The sequence below is a fragment of the Macaca fascicularis genome, chromosome 3 (genome assembly GCF_037993035.2).
Source record: "Macaca fascicularis isolate 582-1 chromosome 3, T2T-MFA8v1.1".
NCBI lineage: Eukaryota > Metazoa > Chordata > Mammalia > Primates > Cercopithecidae > Macaca > Macaca fascicularis.
In genome coordinates, this window is record NC_088377.1 from 53,209,011 (window position 1) to 53,224,424 (window position 15,414).

A 15,414-nucleotide genomic window follows, 5' to 3' on the forward strand; every position below is an offset into this window, starting at 1 on the left:
ATCTGCGACTGCAGATATGGCTGGACAGACAAGGGCATCTCCTGTATCAGAGATTTCCTGTGTTTCTGAGGTCCAGACGTGAGGATGCTTTTGCCTGGAATCCTCCATCTGACTATGGTGCTCTGAATTTCCTCTCCCCATTGGATGGTGCTCCCCAGGGCAGAGGCTAAGTCCTACCTACAGCTCTGGGGCAGGGATGGGGCCTGGCTCATGGTGAGCCTTCCGGAAACATTGGGTGCATTAAAGTTTGTGAGTATAGGATAGTGGGGAAGAGGCCTGGGGCTGGGGGACTTGTCCACCTCTCCGGCCCCCTGCAGCCAGTCCCATCTTGCTGCCCCCTATCCCCTAAACAGATAGCGTCATACCTGGAGGCTTTGCTCCTCTCCAGAGTCCCTTTTGTCCTGTAAGCTCTTCTCTGCTTCATCATAATGACACAAAGCTGGCCAGGCATGGTGGCTCACACCTGTACTCCCAGCACTTTGGGAGGCTGAGGCGGGAGGATCACTTGAGGTCAGGAGTTTGAGACCAGCCTGGCCAACATGGCAAAACCCCGTCTCTACTAAAAATACAAAAATTAACCAGGCGTGATGACGGGTGCCTGTAATCCCAGCTACTTGGGAGGCTGCAGCAGGAGAATCTCTTGAACCTGGGAGGTGGAGGTTGCAGTAAGCCCAGTAAGCCGAGATGGTGTCTCTGCACTCCAGCCTGGGCCAGAGAGTGAGAGTCTTATCTCAAAATAAATTTAAAAAAATAAAAATTAAAACACAAAGCTTTTGATCCTGAGGTTACTGTGCTAGCAAGCATCACACACTTTTTTTTTTTTTTTTTTTGGCCATGATTAATATGCAATCATTGCTTTTAGGCCTTTAAAAAATATTTTGTTTCTATTATTTATAGAGAACAGGGTCTCACGATGTTGCCCAGGCAGGTCTTGGACTCCTGGGCTCAAGTGATCCTCTTGCCGTGGCCTCCCAAAGTGCTGGGATTACAGACATGAGCTACCACACCTGGCCCTTTTTTTTTTTTCTGTTTTCTGTTTTTTGAGATGGAGCCTTACTGTGTCACCCAGGCTGGAGTGCAGTAGTGTAATCTTGGCTCACTGCAACCACCGCCTCCTGGGTTAAAGTGATTCTCCTGCCTCAGCCTCCCGAGTAGCTGAGATTACAGGTGCCTGCCAACACGCCCAGCAAATTTTTCTGTTTTTAGTAGAGATGGGGTTTCCGCCACGTTGGCCAGGCTGGTCTCAAACTCCCGACCTCAGGTGATCCACCCACCTTGGCCTCTCAAAGTGCTGGGATTACAGGCATGAGCCACTGCGCCTGGGCTTTTTTTTTTTCTTTTTTTTTAAATTTTAATTTCCGGCCGGGCACGGTGGCTCACTCCTGTAATCCCAGCACTTTGGGAGGCCGAGGCAGGTGGATCACCTGGGGTCAGGGGTTCTAGACCAGCCTGGCCAACATGGCAAAACCCCGTCTCTACTAAAGATACAAAAATTAGCCGGGTGTGGTGACAGGCGCCTGTATTCCCAGCTACTCAGGAGGCTGAGGCAGGATAATTGTTTGAACCCAGGAGGCAGAGGTTGCAGTGAGCTGAGATTGCGCCATCACACTCCAGCCTGGGGAACAAGAGTGAGACTTCGTTTCAAAAAAAAAAAAATTTAGGTTCCAGGGTACATGTGCCGGATGTGTACATAGGTAAATGTGTACCGTGGTGGTTTGCTGCACCTATTAACCCATCACCTAGGTATTAAGCCCAGCATGCATTAGCTATTTTTCCTGATGCTCTCCCTCCCCTCACCCTACCCTTCAACAGACCCCAGTATGTATTGCTCTCTTCTCTGTGCCCATGTGTTCTCATTGTCCAGCTCCCACTTATAAGTGAGAGCATGCGGTGTTTGGTTTTCTGTTCTTGCGTTAGTTTGCTGAGGATGATGGCTTCCAACTCCATCCATGTCCCTGCAAAGGACATCATTTTGTTCTATTTTATGACTGCTTTTTTTTTTTTTTTTTTTTTTTTTTTTGAGACAGAGTCTCGCTCTGTCACCCAGGCTGGAATGCAGTGGTGCCATCATGGCTCATTGTAGCCTCTGCCTCCCAGGCTCATGCGATCTTCCCGTCTCACCTCACAAATGGCTGGGACTACAGGCATGCGCCACCACGCCTGGCTAATTTTTTATTTTTTATTTTTCTCTAAAGATAAAGTCTTGCTATACTACCAAGGCTGGTTTCAAACTCCTGGCCTCAAGCAATCCTCCTACCTTGGCCTCCCAAAGTGTTAGGATTACAGGTGTGAGCCACTGCTCTCAGCCCTTTTAGGGCTTTTTTTATTTTTTCTTTTGAGACAAGAGTCTCGTTCTGTTGTCCAGGCTGGAGTGCAGTGGCGCGACCCTGGCTCACTGCAGCCACCGCCTCCCGGGTTCAAGTGATTCTCGTGCTTCAGCCTCCCAAGTACCTGGGACTATAGGCGTATGCTACCCAGCCTGGCTAATTTTTGTATTTTTAGTACACACGGGGTTTCACCATGTTGGCCTGGCTGGTCTTGAACTCCTGACCTCAAGTGATCCACTCACCTCAGCCTCCTAAAGTGCTGGGATTACAGGCGTGAGCCACTGCGCTTGGCCCCTTTTAGGGCTTTTAATGACCATAGTCAGCGTGCAGCTCACACTTTGAAAAGGTTTCACTCTGTCGCCCAGGCTGGAGTGCACTGGAGCTCACCGCAGCCTCGAACTCCTGGGCTCGAGCGATCCACCAGCCTCAGCCTCCCAGAGTGCTGGACTGACAGGCCACTGTACCCAGTCTAAAAATGGTCTTTGTTGCAAACAGCTTGATGCATGCTCGTGGGATAGAGGATGAAATATCTTTCACTTGTAATAAATTTCTGCAACCAAAATTAAATAAAGACACAAAGCCTTCATGGTGGGAAGGCAGGCAGAGGTTGTGGCTAGATGGCGGCCTGGTGTAGAGTTGAGGCAGGTAACCCCACACCAGGACATTGGGGAAGGCATAAGCCTCTCTGTGTGTTTGTCCTGCCCCTGCAGTAGAGGGGGTGTGTGCTGGGATGGTGAGTCCGGGAATATGGCCTGTGCGGCAACGGGAGCAGTGAGCTGGTAGGTTAAATCGGGTGTTGCAGTGAGCTGATAGGTTAAATCGGGTGTTGCAGAGAGCTGATAGGTTAAATCGGGTGTTGCAGTGAGCTGATAGGTTAAATCGGGTGTTGCAGTGAGCTGATAGGTTAAATCGGGTGTTGCAGTGAGCTGATAGGTTAAATCGGGTGTTGCAGTGAGCTGATAGGTTAAATCGGGTGTTGCAGTGAGCTGATAGGTTAAATCGGTGTTGCCTCGTCCAGCCCACCTCAGGGGGGATGTGTGGTGCTCACTGGCCCTTGAGGGTCTGGGGGCCATTGGGAAGTGATGATGTGATCTCTCCTGTCTCTGCCCGCAGGTGAGTGAAGATGGCAGAGAGGACGTGACCAGCACTCACCCTTGACCACCTGCCCAGTGGCACCGCCATGCAGAAGCCCAGCGGCCTGAAGCCCCCCGGCCGTGGGGGGAAGCACTCCAGCCCCATGGGCCGGACGTCTACTGGGTCAGCTTCATCCTCGGCGGCGGCGGCCACTGGCTCCAAGGAAGGTATGTGGCGCCAAGGATCGGGGATGAGGGGACTGGCTACATGGGATGAGCGTTCTTCTGGAAGAGCCCCAGGAGCACAGGCCAGTCTGTGACCAATCTGATGGGAGATACTGAGTGTCGTGAGCTCCCGTAATGGGGTCTGAGGTTGGCAGAGGCTTCCCCAAGGAGGGGAGCTGAGGTCTGGAGGGTGAATAGCTGATGCACTAGCTGAAGAGGAAAAGGGCTGGGTACGGTGGCTCATGAATGTAATCCCAGCACTTTGGGAGGCCAAGGTGGGCGGATCACTGGAGGTCAGGAGTTTGAGACCAGCCTGGCCAACTTGGTGAAACCCCATCTCTACTAAAAATACAAAAATTAGCCAGGCATGGTGGCAGGTGCCTGTAATCCCAGCTACTCAGGAGGCTGAGACAGGAGAATCACTTGACTCCGGGAGGCAGAGGTTGCATTGAGCTGAGATCACGCCATTGTACTCCAGCCTGGGCAACAGAGCGAAATTCTGCCTCAAAAATAAAAAAAAGAGGGAAGGGTATTCCAAGTAGAGGGAACAGCACATGCAAAGGCTCAGAGGCAGAAAGGAGCGTCGTGAGTACAGAAGAGGGAGAGAGCGTGGGTGTGGCTGGGGCAGTCTGCTGCGATGCAGGTGGACCTGGGTGACTTGGAGGTGTGCAGGGAGTTTCATTTTCATCCTAATAATGAGAGCTGCAGGAGGGTTTAAACCAAGATGAGTATGATGGAAGGAACTAGCAGCAATTTCTTACCCATTCTCTGAGGTTTCAAAAATTGTGATTGAGCTGGGCATGGAGGCTCATGCCTGTAATCTCAGCACTTAGGGAGGCTGAGGTGGGAGGATCACTTCAGGTCAGGAGTTCAAGACCAGCCTGGCCAACATGGTGAAACCCTGTCTCTACTAAAAATATAAAAATTAGCCGAGCATGGTGGCGGGCACCTGTAGTCCCAGCTACTCCGGAGGCTGAGGCAGGAAAATTGCTTGAACCTAAGAGGAGGAAGTTGCAGTGAGCCGAGATCACACCACTGCACTCCAGCCTGGGCTACAAGAGCGAAACTCCGTTTAAAAAAAAAAATGACGAGTGTTTCTTACTTATTACTTTGATAAATGATGCTGTGATGAGCATCTTTGTGCACAAAGCCTGGCTTTGATGACACTCCAGCCAGCAGGATAGGTCACTGCCCATCTCATCTGATTGGCACAAAGTTTGGAGAGACAAACACAGCCGGGGCCAGACTGGACAATCTGGGTCCTGGGGAAGGGGGTCAAGGAAAGTTTGAGCCAAAGTCATGGGCAGTTGGCAGGACCGGGTCCCTGGCAGAGCCAAATGGGCAGCGCGAAAGGGCGAGGAAGCTGCAGCGTGAGGCCCGTGGGCAGAAGCCCATGGGAAGGGCCTGCCCAGTGCAGCCTTGTGAAGGCCCAGGCTCTGCCTCCAGGATGGCAAATCCTCTCCAGCAATGAGAAGCCAGACAAGAGAAAATTCGGGGGATGAGGTAGGGTGGGAAGAGGTGTTCCATGTGGAGGGAATGGGTGATGCAAAGGCCCTGAGGCTGGAATGAAGTTGGTTTGTTAAGAAAGAAAAAGGCCGGGGACGGTGGCTCATTCCTGTAATCCCAGCACTTTGGGAGGTCAAGGCTGGTGGATCACCTATGCCTGGAATTCGAGACCAGCCTGGCCAACATGGTGAAACCCCGTCTCTACTAAAAATACAAAAATTAGCGGGATGTGGTGGCACATGCCTGTAATCCCAGCTACATAGGAGGTCGGGGCATGAGAATCGGTTGGACTCGGGAGGCGGAGGCTACAGTGAGCCGAGATCATGCCACTGTACTCCAGCTTGGGCAACAGGACAAGACTCTGTCAAAAAAATAAAAAAAATAAAATAAAATAAGCCAGCATGGTGGCTCATGCCTGTAATCCCAGCACTTTGGGAGGCTGAGGCCGGAGGATCACTTGAGCCTAGGAGTTCCAGACCAGCCTGGGGAACATAGTGAGACCCCATCTCTACAAAAAAAAAAAAAAAAAAAAAAGTTTAAATTAGCCAGGCATGGTAGTGTGTGCCTGTAGTCCCAAGTACTCGGGAGGCTGAGGCGGGAGGATCGCTTGAGCCCAGGGGTTGGAGGCTATAGTGAGCCATGATCACACCACTGCACTCCAGCCTGAGTGACAGAGCGAGACCCAAAAAAAAAAAAAAGAGAGAGAGAGAGAGAGAAAGAAGAAAAGTCTGGATGGAGAGTGTGAAAAGAGGTTAGGGAGGGCAGCAGGGGCAGACCTGAAGGACACAGGGTTTGGGTTTGTTTTACGAGTGGTGGAGGCTGGGCACAGTGACTCAAGCCTGTAATCCCAGCTCTTTGGGAGGCTGAGGCGGGAGGATCACTTGAGGTTAGGAGACCAGCCTGGCCAACATGATGAAACCCTGTCTCTACTAAAAATACAAAAATTACCTGTAATCCCAGCTACTCGGGAGGCTGAGGCAGAGTCGCTTGAACCTGGGAGGCGGAGGTTGCAGTGAACTGAGATTGCACCACTGCATTCCAGCGTGGGTGACAGAGTGAGACTCCATCTCAAAAAAAAAAAAAAAAAAAAAGGAAAAAGAGCAGTGGGGGCCAGGCACGGTGACTCAAGCCTATAATCCCAGCACTTTGGGAGGCTGAGGCCGGAGGATCACTTGAGCCTAGGAGTTCCAGACCAGCCTGGGGAACATAGTGAGACCCCATCTCTACAAAAAAAAAAAAAAAAAAAAAGTTTAAATTAGCCAGGCATGGTAGTGTGTGCCTGTAGTCCCAAGTACTCGGGAGGCTGAGGCGGGAGGATCGCTTGAGCCCAGGGGTTGGAGGCTATAGTGAGCCATGATCACACCACTGCACTCCAGCCTGAGTGACAGAGCGAGACCCAAAAAAAAAAAGAGAGAGAGAGAGAGAGAAAGAAGAAAAGTCTGGATGGAGAGTGTGAAAAGAGGTTAGGGAGGGCAGCAGGGGCAGACCTGAAGGACACGGGGTTTGGGTTTGTTTTACGAGTGGTGGAGGCTGGGCACAGTGACTCAAGCCTGTAATCTCAGCTCTTTGGGAGGCTGAGGCGGGAGGATCACTTGAGGTTAGGAGACCAGCCTGGCCAACATGATGAAACCCTGTCTCTACTAAAAATACAAAAATTACCTGTAATCCCAGCTACTCGGGAGGCTGAGGCAGAGTCGCTTGAACCTGGGAGGCGGAGGTTGCAGTGAACTGAGATTGCGCCACTGCATTCCAGCCTGGGCGACAGAGTGAGACTCCATCTCAAAAAAAAAAAAAAAAAAAGGAAAAAGAGCAGTGGGGGCCAGGCACGGTGACTCAAGCCTATAATCCCAGCACTTTGGGAGGCTGAGGCAGGAGGATCGCTTGAGCAGTAGAGTTTGAGTCCAACCTGAGCAACACAGCAAGACCTTGTCTTTACTGAAAAAAATTAGGCACGGTGGCGCATACCTGTGGTCCCAGTTACTTGGCAGCCTGAAGTAGGAGATCCGCTCGAGCCCAGGAGGTCAAGGCTGTCGTGAGTTTTGATCACACTACTACACTTCAACCTGGGTGACCGAGCAAGACCCTGACTCAAAAAACAAAAAAAGGATGGTGGGAACGGCTGGAGGACACCAATGGAAGAGTGATGGGACCTTGTTAACGATCCTTGGGCCACTGTGCAGAGAACGGGTTGTAGGGTTAAGAGCCAGGTGGGGATACCAGTGAGGAGGCCGTGGTTATCTGGGGGTGGAGGGGGCTCACTACCATGAGTGGGCAATCAGGGAAGACTTCCTGGAAGAAGCTTGAATGAGCTCAGCCTTGAGAATGGGGGCAGGGCAGTGGGTGGAGTTTGAAAATGAGAAGAGGAGGAAGAAGGAGCTGCAGGCAGTGGGGAAAGGGCATGGGCGAAGGCACCCAGTGGGCTGAGCTTGGTCCAGTGAGGAGTGGGGCTGTGTAGTCTAATGGCTGGAGAAGGGCACCCGCCTGGCCCAACCCTGAGGCTGGGGTATGGCATGCAGCGAGAGAGTCTTATTGAACCTTCTGGGTACTTTCCCTTTGTTCCTCCCTGATTTAGAGAGGCATAAATTCTGGCTGTGATCCAGCTCTCATGCCCCTCCTAGCCCTGCTCCTGCTGTGTGACCCTGGGAGAGTGGCCTAACCTCTCTGAGCCACAAATGGGATAATAGCATCTCCCTAATGGGATCAAGTGAGTTAATGAACATGGAGTGCCTACAGGTAGAAAACTCATTACAGATTAATTTCTTTTCCTTTCACCCATCCATCATCTCATTACAGGAAAATTTGAAAGTGATAAAAGAAAAAAATGTCCATTATCCTTTAAACTTCTCCCCTCCCCCTTACCACTTAACCTCATCACTGCACAGCCTAACCAGGATTCCGTTAAGGATGGGCCATGTTTATTGTGGTCCCATAGGATTCTAACAGAGCTGAGCATTTCCTGTCGCCAACATTGGCAGTTCCTGAGTTTTAGCCATTGTCATGTTGCAGCGCAATTACTTTATTTTATTTATTTATTTATTTATTTATTTATTTATTTATTTATTTATTATTTGAGATGGGGTCTCGCTCTGTCACTCAGGCTGGAGTGCAGTGGCGCGATCTTGGCTCATTGCAACCTCCACCCCCTGGGTTGGAGTGATTCTCCTGCCTCAGCCTCCTGAGTAGCGGGGACTACAGGCGTGTGCCACACAACCAGCCAATTTTTGTATTTTTAGTAGAGACGGGGTTTCACCACGTTGGCAAGGCTAGTTTCAAACTCCTGACCTCAAGTGATCCACTGGCCTCGGCCTCCTAAAGTGCTGGGATTACAGGTGTGAGCTACTGCGCCCGGCCTCCATTTTTTAATCTTCTTTTTAAGAGACAGGATCTTGGCCAGGCACTCACGCCTGTAATCCCAGACCTTTGGGAGCCCAGGGCAGGCGGATCGCCTGAGGTCAGGAGTTCGAGACCAGCCTGTGCAACGTAGCAAAACCCCATCTCTACTAAAAATACAAAAACTTAGCTTGGCATGGTGGTGGACGCCTGTAATCCCAGCCCTTTGGGAGGCCAAGGCAGGTGGATCACCTGAGGTCAGGAGTTCAAGACCAGCCTGGGCAACATAGTGAAACCCCATCTCTACTAAAAATACAAAAAATTAGCCTGGCATGGTGGTGGACGCCTGTAATCCCAGCTACCTGAGAGGCAGAGGTTACAGTGAGCCGAGACCACACCACTGCACTCCGGCCTGGGCAACAGAGTGAGACTCTCTCTCAAAAAACAAAGAGACAGGAGACAGGATCTCGTTATATTGCCCAGGATGCACCTCCTGGCCTCAAGGAATCCATCCTCCCACCTTGACCTCCCAAAATTTTGGAATTACAGGCGTGAATCACTACACCTGACCCATTGTTTATCTTTGTTGTTGTTGTTTTTGTTTGTTTTTTTGAGACGGAGTCTCACTCTGTTGCCAGGCTGAAGTGCAGTGGCGCGATCTTGGCTCACTGTAACCTTCGACTCCCTGGTTCAAGCCACTCTCCTGCCTCAGCCTCCCGAGTAGCTGAGATTACAGGCGCCCACCAACACACCTGGCTAATTTTGTATTTTTAGTAGAGACAGGGTTTCACCATGTTGGTCAGATTGGTCTCCAACTCCTGACCTCAGGTGATCTGCCCGCCTTGGCCTCCCAAAGTGCTGGGATTACAGGCGTGAGCCACCGCACCTGGCCCCGGCCTAGATATCTTATGTTCAGATGTACAAACACTTCCCCTTGTGTTACAATTGCCTTCAGCATTGAGTACTGTAACATGCTCAACAGGTTTGTAGCCTGGGATCCGTGGGCTAGACCATACAGGTTGTGTCAGTACACTCTGTGATGTTCACAGGCCAACAAAATCGCCTAATGATGCATTTCTCAGATGGTATACCCGTCATTAAGTGATACGTGACTGTATTTCCTTCCAGTCTTTTTTCCTATTACACAAGTTGTTGTTTTATTTATTATTTATTTTTATTTTTTGAGATGGAATCTCGCTCTTTCACCCAGGCTGGAGTGCAGTGGCATGATCTCTGCAACCTCTGCCCCCTGGTTTCAAGCAATTCTCCTGCCTCAGCCTCCCAAGTAGCTGGGATTACAGGCGCCTGCCACCATGCCCGGCTAATTTTGTATTTTTAGTGGAGACAGAGTTTCGCCATGTTGGTCAGGCTGGTCTCAAACTCCTGACTTCAGGTGATCCTCCTGCCTCGGCCTCCCAAGTGCTGGGATTACAGGTGTGAGCCTGCGTGCCCGGCCACAAGTTGTTGTTTTAAACAGCTAAATCGTGCATTCTACTTTTTCTCGTCTTATTGCATACTATGGGAAGCACCTCCCTGTGCTACTGCAATATCACCTGCTGTCATTTGAATGGTTCCCTGGAGGGAACGGACTGTTGTGTGGTGTGTGGCATGCCACCTGTTTCCTGATCACATTGCCCGGTGGTCTGGGGATGGGGGCGAGGACTACCTGGGGTCTCCACCCTCAAAGCTGTCCCAGAGGGAGAAAGTGTCCCTCCGAGAATCCCCAGTTGACTGGGGAGCCACACCTAGTACCTGACCTTGGAGATGGTGGCAGCAGAGGCTGTGGCTGGGCTGGATGGTGTCCTTTCCCCCCACTGCACCCTGGCTGCTGCCTTTGCGCTGCTGCCTTTGCAGGGCAGAACCACACTCCCAGGCTGGGGAAGGAGGTGGCCAGCCGGGAGCAAAACCGAGTTGGCTGAGGCAGCCAAACCCTAGTAGAGAGAAAGGGAGAATTCTGCTGCCTGGGCTGCTTTTGTTCCTGTTCCAGGATCTCAAGAAAAAAAAAAAAAAAAGCCTCTGGGAAGAGTGACAGGTGGAAGAGCCAGGAAAGGACAGTCCCCCCAGTCCTGTTGGTCCATCGGGCTCCCTCACCCACCCATGCAACTGGCTCTCTGTTCTCCAAGGGGCTGGAGGTGGCCACACCCATCAGAGGCTAGGACCCTGGGCAGTGGGCAGCTCGAGATGCGTGTGGCAGAGGCCAGGGCCCAGCGGTGGTTTGTGGGGAGGGGAGCACACTGGAGTCTGCTCTGGGAACAGGGCTGTGGCTGTCTCCCAAAGTATGAGCTCAGCCTCCAGCAGAGGATCTGGCCAAGGGACGGGGCCTGGACCAGCGCCCTTGCTGCCCACCCAGTGGAGAGGGGAGGTCCTGTGTCCTCAGAGCTGTGCCACACAGGAAGCAGCATTTGAGGGGGACCTTTGAGAGGATCTCTCACACTAGGAGGTGGCACAGGGCTACAAGGGAGAGGTGGTCAGAGAGGTGGGCAGGAGGGCGGTTTGGGATCCACCTGGGGGCAAAGTCCTGGGTGGAACAGCGTGGCGAGGGACAGCCTGGCCGGGTGTGACCGAGCACACCTGGAGGCTGCTGCAGACGGGGCAGTCAGGGACAGCCTGGCTCCTACGGTGACACTGCAGCAAGGATTCAAGTGATAGCAGGAGTCGCCCCGGCTGCCGTTCAGGGAAAAGCATCTAAACAGAGGGAACAGGCTGCAAAGGCCCTGAAGTCCCGGCGTGGTGGCTCACGCCTATAATCCCAGCACTTTCAGAGGCCGACACAGGTGGATCACCTGAGGTCAGGAGTTCAAGACCAGCCTGGCCAACATGGTGAATCCTTGTCTCTACTAAAAATACAAAAATTAGCTGGGCACGGTGGCGCACACCTGTAATCCCAGCTACTAGGGAGGCTGAGGCAGGAGAATCGCTTGAACCAGGGGTGGAAATTGCAGTGAGCTGAGATCATGCCATTGCACTTCAGCCTGGGCAACAGAGTGAGACTCCAATCTCAAAAATAAAAATATGCTGGACGCGGTGGCTCACGCCTGTAATCCCAGCACTTTGGGAGGCTGAGGCGGGTGGATCACAAGGTCAGGAGATCAAGACCATCCTGGCTAACACGGTGAAACCCCATCTCTACTAAAAATACAAAAAATTAGCTGGGCATGGTGGTGGGTGCCTGTAGTCCCAGCTACTTAGGAGGCTGAGGCAAGAGAATGGCATGAACCCGGGAGGCGGAGCTCGCAGTGAGCCGAGATCACGCCACTGCACTCCAGCCTGGGCGACAGAGCGAGACTCCGTCTCAAAAAAAAAAAAAAAAAAAAAAAAAGTGGGATGCTGGGCTGCAGTGACCTGGGTCCTGGGTGAGGACTGGTGGGATTGATGCATACAGGGGCCAACCGTGTGCCACTGTCTTCATTTTAAAGATGAGACCATTGGCTGGGTTTGGTGTCTCATGCCTGTAATCCCAGCACTTTGGGAGACTGAGGAGGGCAGATCACTTGAGGTCAGGAGTTCGAGACCAGCCTGGCCAGCATGGTGAAACCTTGTCTTTACTAAAAATAACAAAAATTAGCCGGGTGTGGTGGCGCACGTCTGTAATCCCAGCCACCTGGGAGGCTGAGGCAGGAGAATGGCTTGAACCTGGAAGGCGGAGGTTGAAGTGAGCCGAGATCATGCCATTGCACTCCAGCCTGAGCAACAAAGGAAGACTCTGTCTAAAATAAAATAAAATAAAATAAAATAAAATAAAATACCCAATGAGGCTTGGAGTCTCAGCTGCATTGCCCAGGGTTACAGGGCCAGAGCTGAGACTCATGCCAGACTGGGCCCCTGCTGCCTCACCAGGGGTGGGGTGCCTGGGGGACCGAATCCAGTCCCAGCCCCACACACTTGGCTCATGCCCCAGACAGGTGGATGGAAGAGGAGCTACCTGTTCCCATTAGGTTGGTCACAACTGTCCCCTAATATTCCTGTGGACTTGCCTCATGCTGGAGACCCTGGAGACTGAGGACAAGTATGTGTGGGAGTATCACCCACCCTCAGACAGGGAGCTAGGCTATGTGAGGCAAGGCCCACCTCCTGTATGCTATCCTCAGCTGCCCCTCCAGGACGCATACAGGACTGGGCCCAGAGCATTTTTTTTTTTTTTTTTTTTTGAGACAGAGTCTTGCTCTGTCGCCCAGGCTGGAGTGCAGTGGCGCGATCTCGGCTCACTGCAACCTCCGCCTCCTGGGTTCCAGCAATTCTCCTGCTTCATCCTCCCAAGTAGCTGTGATTACAGGCATGCACCACTATGCTTGGCTAATTTTTGTATTTTTTAGTAGAGATGGGGTTTCACCATATTGGTGAGGCTGGTCTTGAACTCCTTACCTTGTGATCCGCCCGCCTCGGCCTCCCAAAGTGCTGGGACTACAAACATGAGCCACCATGCCTGGCCTGTTTTTGTTTTTGAGTCGGAGTTTCACTCTGTCACCCAGGCTGGAGTGCAGCAGCATTTTCTCAGCTCACTGCAACCTCCACCTCCTGGGTTCAAGAAACTCTCGTATATTGCTGGTGGGAATGTAAAATGGTACAGCTGCTTCAGGAAAGTCTGGCAGTTCTTCAAAGTTTGTTTTGTTTTTTGAGACAGAGTCTCGCTCTGTTGCTCAGGCTGGAGTGCAGTGGTACAATCTCAGCTCACTGCAACCTCCACTTCCCAAGTTCAAGCAATTCTTCTGCCTCAGCCTCCCAAGTAGCTGGGGTTACAGGCGTGCGCCACCACACTTGGCTAATTTTTGTATTTTTAGTAGAGTTGGGGTTTCACCATCTTGGCCAGGCTGGTCTCGAAGTCCTGACCTCAAATGATCCACCCACCTCGACCTCCCAAAGTGCTGGGATTACAGGCGTGAGCCACTTTACCCGGTCAGCCTTGTGGTTCTAGCGCACTGAGCTCAATGTCCCTGTACCCCGTGTGTGTTCCAGACCTTGGCACCAGCCTGAAGTGCCTGAGTTGGGGCCCCCACCCCCCACAGAGGATGGTGCCTTTCTCTTTCTTTTCTGTACATTTCTAGGAGCCTCCCCAGCCCCAAGAGAGCAGATAGGATTGTCCCCATTTTAAGTGACTTGTCTGAGATGTTGGGCAAATTCGTCCCTTGAAGGGCAACTTCTCAGCTCTCCACCGACCACATCCTAAACTTTTTTAAATGGCATCAGGACGAGGAAGCCAAACCCGCTCTTCTGTGGCTGGTGGGGGTGGGGGCAGGGCTGCCTTCTAATGCCCTTGACGTGGTCCAGGATGGATCTGATGGGGCGGGGGCCCGGCTGCCAGCACCTGCCTGCCTGCCCGGTGGCCTGGCCACGGGCTTCTCCATGGGGAGCTGGCTCTGTTCTTTCCAGGGTAAGCCACCCACGTCGCTCTTGCCCTGGGTTTCCCGGCCTCCTCTGCTGGGCAGGTACTCTGTTCTCCTGGTTTGGGAGGAGGGGGCCCAGAAGCGGGGTTTGGAGTTCCATTTGGTTCAGGAAGAATGCGGAGTAGAGCCTGGGATTCAGGACGGTGTGGGCTGATGGAGGGAGGATCCCTTCTTTAGGGCTGGATGCTGCAGAGGCTGGGCCTGGGGTGGCCACGGGGGAGAGGTGAGCTTCAGATGGACCCCTCCCTGGTCAGGGTGGGCTGGGGGATGTAGACTCAGTCCTCCCTGGAGGAGGCATGGACTGAGGGGTGGAACTAGGTTGGGGTGGACCCAATGTGGGGGCTGCTGGAGGGAAAGTGGCTCCCTCAAGGAATGCTATGGAGACCCCATTCCTTCCCTTGTAACCTCTGCCTTTGAACACCTTCTGGAGAGAAGAGGGGGCTCAGGAGAGAAAGCCATTTGAGATTTTCGGGGCAATGATGCATGTTCCTTTGCAGCCACCAGGAAGCGGGAGTCAGGTGTGTGGCCCATCTGCATTTCAGCCCAGGGGTTCTAGGGAATGAGAGGGGAATTGGTGTGAGTCCACCTCCTGGGGCTGATGTCCTGGGGGTGTGCAGACACGCACCCCGGTTAGCCTGGGAGGCAGGTTGTGCAAACCAAGGGGGAGCAGAGCCCCACGGGGTTGGGAGGGAGAGAGACGCAGTGGGCCCCGTGAGGTGGCTGCAGATGAGGGGGTGTGGAGTTGCTGCGGACGGGCAGGAGGACTTCCTTAGGTGATCCCAAGAGTAAAGAGCCAAACTCAAGGCAGAAGGACGGAGCTTTGCCTGAAACAGCCTGCTTGATGCCTGTGGTGTTGGTATAATGCCTTTTTTCTTTTCTTTTATTTCTTTTGAGAGGGTCTCACTCTGTCACCCAGGCTGGAGTGCAGTGGTGCGATCATGGCTCACTGCAGCCTCCAACTCCTCTCTCAGCCTCACAAGTAGCTGGGACTACATGTGCACACCACCATGCCCTGCTAATTTTTGTCTTTATTATTATTATTATTATTACTATTTTTGAGATGGAGTCTCACTCTGTTGCCCAGGCTGGAGTACAGTGGCGCCATCTCAGCTCATTGCAAGCTCTGCCTCCCGGGTTCCCGCCATTCTCCTGTCTCAGCCTCCCGAGTAGCTGGGACTACAGGCACCCGCCACCATACCCGGCTAATTTTTCTTTTGTATTTTTTTTTTTAGTAGAAACGAGGTTTCACCATTTTAACCAGGATGGTCTCGATGGTCTCGATCTCCTAACCTTGTGATCTGCCCGCCTCGGCCTCCCAAAGTGTTGGGATTACAGGCATGAGCCACCGCACCGGGCCATTATTGTATTATTTTGTTGCCTCCTGAGCTCAAGTGATCCTCCCACCTCGGCCGCCCAGAGTGCTGGGATAACAGACATGAGCCACCGCACCTGACCAGCGTGATGCTATATTAAGAGCACCTCTCACTCCCAGAAGCACCCGGGTTTGAATGTTAAATCATATGGTCACCTTATTATAGCCCCTCCTTTGCGGTCACAGTGCTGCTCATTGGC

At 52.4% G+C, this 15,414-nt stretch overlaps 1 protein-coding gene across 10 annotated transcripts in view; it reads left to right on the plus strand.

Annotated features, from left to right (window-relative positions):
* CLIP2 (CAP-Gly domain containing linker protein 2) overlaps positions 1–15,414 on the plus strand; it is a 115,066-nt gene that overhangs the window by 27,491 nt on the left and 72,161 nt on the right. For all 10 annotated transcript variants that reach the window (XM_045389722.3, XM_074034766.1, XM_074034769.1 and 7 more), the window contains one exon: positions 3,441–3,628. In XM_045389722.3, the coding sequence (XP_045245657.2) occupies positions 3,508–3,628 (121 nt within the window). In that variant the 5' untranslated portion in view covers positions 3,441–3,507. The remainder of the gene's footprint in view (positions 1–3,440; positions 3,629–15,414) is intronic.